The 10,063-nt window shown below is 43.2% G+C and overlaps 1 protein-coding gene across 1 annotated transcript; it reads right to left on the reverse strand.

The window, feature by feature from the left end:
- Positions 1 to 199: 199 nt before the first annotated feature.
- On the reverse strand, positions 200 to 9,391 carry fhl5 (four and a half LIM domains 5). The gene is made up of 5 exons (XM_033988179.2): positions 9,013 to 9,391; positions 4,897 to 5,071; positions 3,903 to 4,072; positions 2,716 to 2,902; positions 200 to 2,464 (listed from the first exon to the last, which is right to left on the reverse strand). The coding sequence occupies exons 1-5, from the start codon at positions 9,169 to 9,171 to the stop codon at positions 2,313 to 2,315; spliced, it is 843 nt and encodes a 280-aa protein (XP_033844070.1). The 5' UTR covers positions 9,172 to 9,391; the 3' UTR covers positions 200 to 2,312.
- Positions 9,392 to 10,063: the final 672 nt, after the last annotated feature.

Consider the following 10,063-nt stretch of genomic DNA (forward strand, 5'->3'; position numbering starts at 1 on the left):
CCAAAAAGTACATTTTAAGCCTCATAAGATTTCAAAATATGTGTGAATTACTTTTTGAAATGGGTACTTTAATACTTTTACTTAAGTTTTACTTTTACTTAAGTATTTAAATTGAGTACTTCTTCCACCATGGTCTAAAAATACAGAAACATCTAGTGTAGTGTCCCAAAAAACTGGAGATGCAAGCCCAAGTAAGGACACGTGTTTTTCAGTGCGCAAAACACAAGCTTTTATTTTAGTGATTTTGTTGGCGAAAAAGTTACATATTGTGGCTTTAAAATCAATATCCTTTTGTTAATATCTCCCATCTGTATCAGTATGAGTTTTCTTTTAGAAGCTAGATCTAAAGTCTTCTATTGTAACCACAGATACATTACGTGCAGTTATTCTGAAGCTGTATTTGTGTCGATTTTAAATGTATTTAAAAGTAAAACTAGGGCCACTGTTCTTCATTGCTGTTTTGTACTTTGACCTTGAGTTCCTACAGTTGGGCTTACCACTGCAGCTCACAGCTCATATTTTCTAATTCCATTTTGTGTTGTCAAGGAAACGGTATCATAAGTAATAAATCATAACGACACACAATCTTCCTTTGACCTTCTGATTGCATGTGCAGTATGAATAACAGACTGTAAAATGAAACGGGGATACCATCATGCGTTTTGACTAGTTTAGATGTATTTAGTATTATCTGATACAGCTGCACATTATATCGAAATCGCTATCCGAGTTGGTATTAATTTGTCAGTTCATATTTCAGTGTGCTCCTGGAGTTATTTACAATGTGCACTCTGAATCATGGACTGTTTATTTAAATGGACATAGCTAACCCGCTAGCAGCTACGTTCCAAATAGGAAGTGATCAGGGGCAATCGACTCTAGCTCCAATTCACTTTACATTGAAAAACTGTCGCCCCTCTTTCTGTGACTGCAGCTGTCAAGCTCATTATTTTGGTCTCAAAATGTTCATATTAAGCAACAGGTTTGATTGAGAGGTTTGATTGACAGCATTGCTAAACTCCCACTCCCTGATAAAGTAGTGGTGTGGGCAGGAAGCTTCGGTCCGGATTCTTTGGTTGCTATGATACTCGTGGTTGGAATTCCAAATATGGAACTCGGCTCCAAATTCACCCCTATAACTGCTTGTCTCGATCAGCTTCATTTGACGTCCCACTCAGTTAGTTCACTTCTTTATACAGTCTATGGACTGAATAGAATCAACTTTTTTTTTACATTTATTGGAAATCAAATCACAATATTATTACGTAATACTACAGATTTTTTTTTTTCTGAAATAGTGTAGCCTTATATCTGAGGTATTTATGAATTCATACTTCTTTTTTTTTCTACACTTAAATTTCTTCACAATTTCATGCATCTTCCATTCACTGAGTCATCGGCGGCTCCAACCACCACTAATAACTCTTTCACACAGCACATTGTTATAGAGAAGCATTTCTGTGCAGTAGCAAGGCCACTATTTTCTCTAACGCATATCATTTATAACCAAGGATATAATGACGGTATACTGTTTGATGCTAGGATCAAACTGTCAACCTTGCACTCTCAAGGCAAGGCAGCATGCAAATAGACAAACAAAATGATCTGCCCATAAGAATAAAATATACATATATGCCATACATCACATATCCACAGATTTCAGAATGATACAAATTAGGACCGTTGCCATAGCGCTTGACAATTTAAAGCTAAATATTATTCCTTCAGAACTGAAGAAGCTGCTTGGATGAGGAGCAAAACGCTGTCACTCTAAAACTTTTGCTCATCTGACAAAAGTAAATTTTTCTTTTGCTATGGATCATATCTGGACGACTGAGGGATTACACAGACATCTTTTGAATAGTAAAAGTCCCATAAATGCTGCATATAACAGTAAACTAAAACCCATGAATATGTCATTCTGAGAGACATTATATCTTAAAACATGTCAAATATTGTAAACATCAAAGTGATGGAAGTAGGGAGTGTAAGAAATTTTAACTAATATCAAAACGTAACAATTTTTTGGCACTGTCCAAAAATAAAACCAGCGTGCCTCTGTCGTCATAGACCCAGGGTTACTTAGATGGTCACTTTGGTGGTTACTTACACACATACATACATACACATACATACACATACAATAAACAACACATTATCTTAAAACATGTCAAATAATCTGGGCATATGATGAGATGTGAAAGAAGTTTTGATTAATATCAATGCGTAACCATTTTTTTCCTTGTCTAAAATCAAACCAGCACGCCTCCATCGTCATAGACCTCGGGTTACGTTGGTGGTTACATTGGCGGTTACTTCTCGCGCCCGCAGTCGGTGCACAGGATGTTGTCTCTCTGGGTGAGGAAGCCCCGCCCCACCAGAGACACAGAGCACTGCATACAGGTGAAGCACTCACTGTGCCACTGACGCTCCTCAAATGAGATGTACTTCGCCCCGGCTAGGCCTGGAGGGGGAGCACAGGGAGGGTAGATTTTAATGTCTTAAAAATGTAAAAAATAATAATAATAATAAAGTTAATTGTAAACAGTTTGCAGTTGTCCAGTGGTCCAGTTTTTCCTCACTTACTGTATGCATTGTGAGCTTCCTAATTATTCACCGTAATGAATTTGTAGGCACTTTTCACAACTTTCAAAGTCCTACATATCCCTCTCTAAATGAACGTAGCTGAGTGGCTGTGCTGTGTTGTGTACTCACTGGTGATGGGCTTGGTGCAGCCCACACACTTCTTGGCGTACAGGTTACTGAAGCACTCCAGGCAGTAGGGGTAGTTCTCTCTGGAGGTGAAGCGTTGGCCCGACAGCTGTTTCCTGCAGCTGATGCACAGGAAACACTCCCGGTGCCACGGCTTCTCCTGGTATGTCACGCCCCCTGTGGTGATGGCCTGAAGGGGGCAGCAGAGGGCTAGTGAGTGCACTGGACTGTTTCATAGGGCCTGAATGTGTAAAAAAAAAAAAAATCTGGGCCACACTAGATGTTCTTAATATTCTTTTTATTTATTTATTTATTATACTCTTTACATTGCATTGATAATGCCCTTCCTAAAAATATGAGATACAGTGTGTGGTTCAACAAGGCAGGTCTGAGCAATAATATTCCATTGTCCCTTTTTGTATTTGGAGTAATATTCCATTGTCCCTTTTTGTATTTGGAGTAATATTCCATTGTCCCTTTTTGTATTTGGAGTTTTGTGTTCTTGGGCAAGACACGCTACTCATATGGCCTCTATGAATGTGTACTTCACTGGACAGAGCTGTTGACATTTTACTTTTTTTATGTCATGTCTCATTATAGAATTTGTCTCAGAATGTCACAAAGTACAGTATCAGTCAGAACTAAAAATCAGGAAACAAGAGCCTTAACCTTGGTCTTTGTGGACAGAGTGCATTATTCAGCTCTTTTCATCAGAGTGTGGGTTACACTGAATAACCAGAGTCATGGGATTCTGTGCTCCGCTCAATAACTCATCAAACATTCAGGCTGTAACTCTACCTTCTGGCAGGTGCAGCACTGATTTAGGCCTAACTTCTGACAGGTGTGGCACTGGTTTAGGCCTATCTTATTTGATGTACAGGCCTAGTTTAGGCCTACTTTCTGACAGGTGCAGCACTTATAGGCCTGTCTTCTGACAGACGCAGCAGCGGTGATGGGCTGACTTTCTTACAGGTGCAGCACTAGGTTAGGCCTACCTTCTGACAGGTGCAGCACTGGTATTGGTCTACCTTCTGAGAGACACTGCACTGTTATAAGCCTTCCTTACAGGTGCAACACTGGTGTAGACCTACTTTCTGACAGGTTCAGCACTGATATATTCCTACCTTCTGATTGGTGCAGCCCCTCTATAGACCTACCTTCGGACAGGCACAGCACTGGTTTAGGCCTACCTTTTTGCAGGCGCAGCACTGGTAGGCAAACTGCTTCTCGAAACAGGCCACGCAGAAGTATCCGGTGTCTTTGGGGATGAAGGACTTGGTGCCGATGGGCTGTTGGCATCGGTGGCACAGGAAACAGGTCTCGTGCCAGCTGTGCCCCTTGTACTCCATTTTACGAGAGCCTGGATTAGGAGAGAGGGGAGGGGTCGGGACATGTACAGGTGTGAGGAGGACGTATATGGTGCATTCATGAACTTAATATCTCTGTGGGTTTGTTTGAGTGCATCTAATTTGGCCCATGTGCACACAGACTGATTAGCTATTTTTATCATCAGGTCTGTTCCTCCATATGGGCAGTGACACACATGAGAAACAAGCAGAAAATCTAAGGCCACTTTTACCATGTTCATTTGCATTTAGGATGTTAATTGTTCAGAATTATACAGTTCAGTCCTGACCTTGGGGTGACACCTCGTACTGTACTTGTGGGTATAGTGTGTGGTAGTTGTAGAGTCCATGAATATATTGAAAATAAAACAGGGGATACATGCATTGGAATACTTTGGGACCACTTGCAGCAGTATTAGTAGCAGTTGCAGTAGTTCAGGAGTAGTAGTGTGTATCAGATATCCATGAGTGTGTACATGGCATTATGGTTTTCTTGTATATCCGGGTATACGTGTGTACTTGCAGGTGGAGCACTTGGAGGAGTAGTGATGGGCATAGTAGTTGTAGATATAGTTGTAATAGTAATAGGTGTATTAATAGTAGTAAAAATAATAGTAGGGCTACTTCATGTAAATGAGTGTGTTTCATGATGGTTTTCTTACAGGTGAATTACTTTGATGAATGAGTAGTTGTGGGAGTACTAGATGTAGTAATAGTAGTACACATCTCTGAGTGTGTACCTGGTGTGATGATCTTTTTGCAGGTGGAGCACTTAGAGGAGTAGTCATGGGTATAACACTCAGTACACAGTAGTAGCAGCAGTGTGTAGTACATGTACCTGGCATGATGGTCTTCTTGCAGGTGGAGCACTTGGAGGAGTAGTCGTTTGCGTAACACTCAGTACACATTAGCAGGTCGTCCTTGGTGGCGAAGGCCTTCTCTACCAGAGAGCGGCTGCACTTGGCACACTTGAAGCACTGCTCATGCCAGTGCCGGTCCTTGTACGACAGGTCCTGACCAACAGAACATTAGCACATTGTATTACCAATTAGTAAATTTTCTTAAGAATGAGTCAGGCTTAGTAACTACTTAATACCCTAACTCCAAACCTCATAATTAAGTAAGAATCATTGTTAATAAACTACTTTGGTCAAGTTTTTAATTCTACTTCCTGGTTGGACATGGGCAGCAGATATAACATACGTAACCTAGCAATTATAATGTATACACAGTAGGATTAGGAGGAAGGTTTAAAATACCAAAAGGCCCTTTCATTTTGGATGGAGTTTTCCATGATGATGATGACACAGGTAGAACTCACTGCTACTTTCTGTATTTTCTTTCAACATTTTTTCCACATACTGCCACTTAATTGATGAAACCTAAAATATACAATTTGATTTCCTCATTAAACGGGCACTAGCTTTCCTAGTCTCTATGGAGATGATATTGCTTTGGCTAGAAGGCTACAAACTATGGCTTTAAATGTCTGTCTTAGATTTATCAATTAATTACAGGTGTATTTATTGCTCAAAATACCTTAAAAACTTCAATTTTTACTGTCTCTCCACAGATCTGATCTATAATTTGAGCTGGTGGCTTCAACTTCACTTGTCTCCATGGAGATATATATATATATTTAAAGCCATACTGACATCATTACAAATAAGGTTCAGAAGGTAGTCCTCTGCACAATGTTATTTTTAACATGTTTCGACTCCCATCCCCCCTCCCCGAACCGCCACCTTAACATGGTGGAGGGGTTTGAGCACCCGAATGATCCTGGGAGCTATGTTGTCGGGGGCTTCATGCCCCTGGTAGGGTCACCCATGGCAAACAGGTCCCCGGAGACGGGTCTGACTAAGAGCGGTTCAGAAGCCCATCATGAATAGAGTAACAACGAGGCCAGTTACGTCGCCCGGACTGGCGTTACCGGGGCCCCACCCTGGAGCCAGGCCTGGGGTGGGTGCTCGGCAGCGAGCGCCTGGTGGCCGGGCCTTTCCCCACGGGGCCCGGTCGGGCCCAGCCCGAAGAAACGAATTGGGGCCGTCCTCCCGTGGACCCACCACCTGCGGGAGGAGCCATGAGGGGCGGGTGCGGAGAGATCCGGGCAGCAGTCGAAGGCGGGGACCTCGACGACCGGATCTCCGGACATGGAGACTAGCTCCTGGTCGTGGAACACTGGACCAGCTCTATACTCTCCATCGGGTCCTCGAGGGCTCATGGGAGTATGCCCAACCAGTCCACATGTGTTTTGTGGATCTGGAGAAGGAATTCGACCGTGTCCCTCGTGGTGTCCTTTGGGGGGTGCTCTGGGAGTATGGGGTCCGGGGCTCTTTGCTAAGGGCTGTCCGGTCCCTGTATGACCGGAGCAGGAGCTGTGTTCGCATTGCCGGCAGTAAGTCAGACCTGTTCCCAGTGCATGTTGGACTCCGCCAGGGCTGCCCTTTGTCACCGGTTCTGTTCATTATATTTATGGACAGAATTTCTAGGCGCAGCCAGGGGCCGGAGGGGGCCTGGTTTGGGAACCACAGGATTTCATCTCTGCTGTTTGCAGATGATGTTGTCCTGATGGCTTCTTCGAGCCAGGACCTGCAGCAGGCACTGGGGCGGTTTGCAGCCGAGTGTGAAGCGGCTGGGATGAGAATCAGCTCCTCCAAATCCGAGGCCATGGTTCTCGACCGGAAAAAGGTGGTTTGCTCTCTCCGGGTGGGTGGTGAGTCTCTGCCCCAAGTGGAGGAGTTCAAGTATCTCGGGGTCTTGTTCACGAGTGAGGGAAGGATGGAGCGGGAGATTGACAGGCGGATCGGTGCAGCGTCTGCAGTGATGCGGTCGCTGTATCGGTCCGTTGTGGTAAAGAAGGAGCTGAGCCGGAAGGCGAAGCTCTCGATTTACCGGTCAATCTACGTTCCTACCCTCACCTATGGTCATGAGCTTTGGGTAATGACCGAAAGGACAAGATTGTGGATACAAGCGGCTGAAATGGGCTTCCTCCGCAGAGTGGCCAGGCGCACCCTTAGGGATAGGGTGAGGAGCTCGGTCACACGGGAGGAGCTCGGAGTAGAGCCGCTGCTCCTACACGTTGAGAGGAACCAGCTGAGGTGGCTCGGGCATCTGCTCAGGATGCCTCCTGGACGCCTCCCTAGGGAGGTGTTCTGGGCATGTCCCACCGGGAGGAGGCCCCGGGGAAGACCCAGGACACGCTGGAGGGACTATGTCTCTCGGCTGGCCTGGGAACGCCTTGGGGTCCCACCGGAGGAGCTGGAGGACGTGTCCGGGGTGAGGGAAGTCTGGGAGTCCCTGCTTAGACTGCTGCCCCCGCGACCCGGCCCTGGATAAGCGGAAGAAAATGGATGGATGGATGGATGGATCGACTCCCATCCCACAGTCATTTTCAGTTTGATGGTGCTGGTCTAAAACAGTGGGATTACAGATACAGCAATACAATCTTCATGGAAACTAGCACCCAGTCAGAAGTTACACAGTGCAACTTTAAAATATCCATATAATTCCAGTAGTCTTAGCTAAGAACTGTTGTTAGCAGAGGTTACGCATAGAAATACCCTCAACCCAATTCGTTATAGACAGTTTATCCCCCCGTCCCCTGCACCTTCCTCTCCCTCTCGCTCCCTCTTTGCTGTAGGCTGTAGGCACCTCATTGTAGTCTATAAATGTGTTTGAATCAGCCAATCACAGCGCTGGAGTGTCTATTGCAATTCTTTCATCACTGGATTTCTGGTGCGGAATGCAAAGTGGTACAGCGCGGTTATTTTTGGAAGCTCTCTCAACCTTTGCATAATTCAAGTGTAGAACAGTTTCACACATGTCCAGAGCTATTATATTTTACTCGGTTAGCTTCTAATGTATATGTTGAATAATTTAGGTGTGGGATACAGATAGGCGTACTCCATTGCATCATGTGTATTCAACAGAGCTTGGTAATCATGAGTTCCATTTACTTGATACTTAAATAAATTGTACTCATGAGCAGTTGTCGCACTTGTATTTGAAGCATCAATATGATCATTCCCATTTTCCCATTTTTAGGATGAAGTGTCTTGCTTAAAGACACAACAGCAGTGCAATGCGGTTAGCTGGGATTGAACTAACTAAACTAGGACTAACTGCTCTGCTGCTACTCCTCCCACTTTTTTGTTGAACCAACTCAATATATTTTTTCTAATGCTTTCAAACTTTTTTTTAGATACACCTACATTTTTGCATTGTAATTTTGACAACTACATTCTCACTCGCATACACTACATACAGATTGTGACTGAACTTTGAACTAAACCAGGACTATACCAGGTTTACACTGGGATAAACCCAGGCCCCAACTGGTGGTACCAAAGTATGAACACAGATAATCCTGTGATTTAAGTCAAGTTTGACTTGTTTCAATGCAATAAAATGCAAATTTTGGCAAGGAATCCATTGAGTTTTTAACCATGCTCTACCAGAGTTCCCTCTTCAGTAGCCAGTAGTAAAAGTAGTATTCCAATTGTATTAGCATTGTCCTGCATTTGAAGAATAAGTGCTAAGAAAATTTCCATTTTCAACTATCCCCTATCTCTGCCCACTGCTCTGTATTTACTTGCGATTACATTTATACTTCAAAAATAACACATAGCCCTTTTTTATTAAAATAAAAAAAATATATATAAATTAAAATATCTAAAATAAAATAAAAATCTGTTGCTTGCTACAGTGAAATGCTACTATGAAGAGGCGGAGCCAATCAGTTTTGAACAGGAAGTCAATGGACCTGGTTTTGTTATTAAGCCATTTTAGATCAGTTTAGCAGTTTACAAATAACAACATTTTTTTCATTTAATAATAATAATGTAAAATTCTGGAAAAAAAAGAGCATAATAAAATCACATTACCACTAATTTTGAAACATCTTAGCCAACAGAATCAGCACTGTCTATCTATCCCAATAGCTCCACCTTACCTTACTGTTGCAACCAATGGGAGAGGAGCAGCCCTCACAGCAGTTAGCGAACAGGTTTTCGTAGCACTTTGTACAGTACTGCGTGTCCTCCTTCATGATATACTTCTTCCCCAGCAGGGAGTCTTTGCAGTAGTGACAGTCGAAGCGCTCAGCCGACATCTCTAGCTCAAAATATATTCAGACAACGACCAAAAAGAAAAATCTCTGAAACTCAGAAGTGCCTCGCTTTGGTTGTTAACGGGAGTGGTGCTAGTTCTGTGGTTGAGTCGTAAGAATAGGCCCGTACAGAGAGCTCCGGAGCTGGGATGAGAAGGCTGGATTAAGGGGTACTGTCCACCGGGGGGGTCGTCTATAAATACAAGCCCCCTTATTAGAGCCGACCCCTGGGGAGAGTGGGCATGCTCCTCTGCCTGGTACTGCACCTTTTAAGGGAGTGCACAGGGTCTGGATCACAAAGGCTTTGGTGCAGTGTTGGTATAAGCCAGATGGGAAATAGAAGCAGTGGTTTAAAAGATAGATCATAGCTGTGTAAGGGTCGCATGTGTTGGGACTAAGAAATTGGGTAAAATTTCATGTTAAAAGTGCTGTACCTTTTTTTTTTACTGTTTAAAAAAAGTGATCAACTAAATGGTTTGCAGTGGTCTAAAAGTTACTCCTCACTTACCTTAAGCATTCTGAGCATCCTGATTATTCACCATGATAAGTTGCACATGTGGAGTGCGGAGTTTTGTCGTGACGGTAAAGCTAACAATAACTAGCCTGCTAACGAGCACTTCCTTATTATCAGAAAATAAAACGCCTTATAATTGGATGCAAAATGCATTCAAACTGCTTCAATTGATTCACACATGTTTGAGTAATCTAGCAATTGAGGTTTAAGTGCTGAGAAAATGTGTGCTTTCACCTACCCCTATCTACACCAACAGCTCCATACTGAGTTGCAATTACTTAAAGCTGACCTATTCTGCCATATTCACTTTTTAATCATGTTATAGTTGTTTCCCGTCAACATTTATTCACCCCAAGTTGTATTTGGAGTGATTTGTGCATG

Source organism: Periophthalmus magnuspinnatus, chromosome 22, assembly GCF_009829125.3.
Source record: "Periophthalmus magnuspinnatus isolate fPerMag1 chromosome 22, fPerMag1.2.pri, whole genome shotgun sequence".
Lineage (NCBI taxonomy): Eukaryota > Metazoa > Chordata > Actinopteri > Gobiiformes > Gobiidae > Periophthalmus > Periophthalmus magnuspinnatus.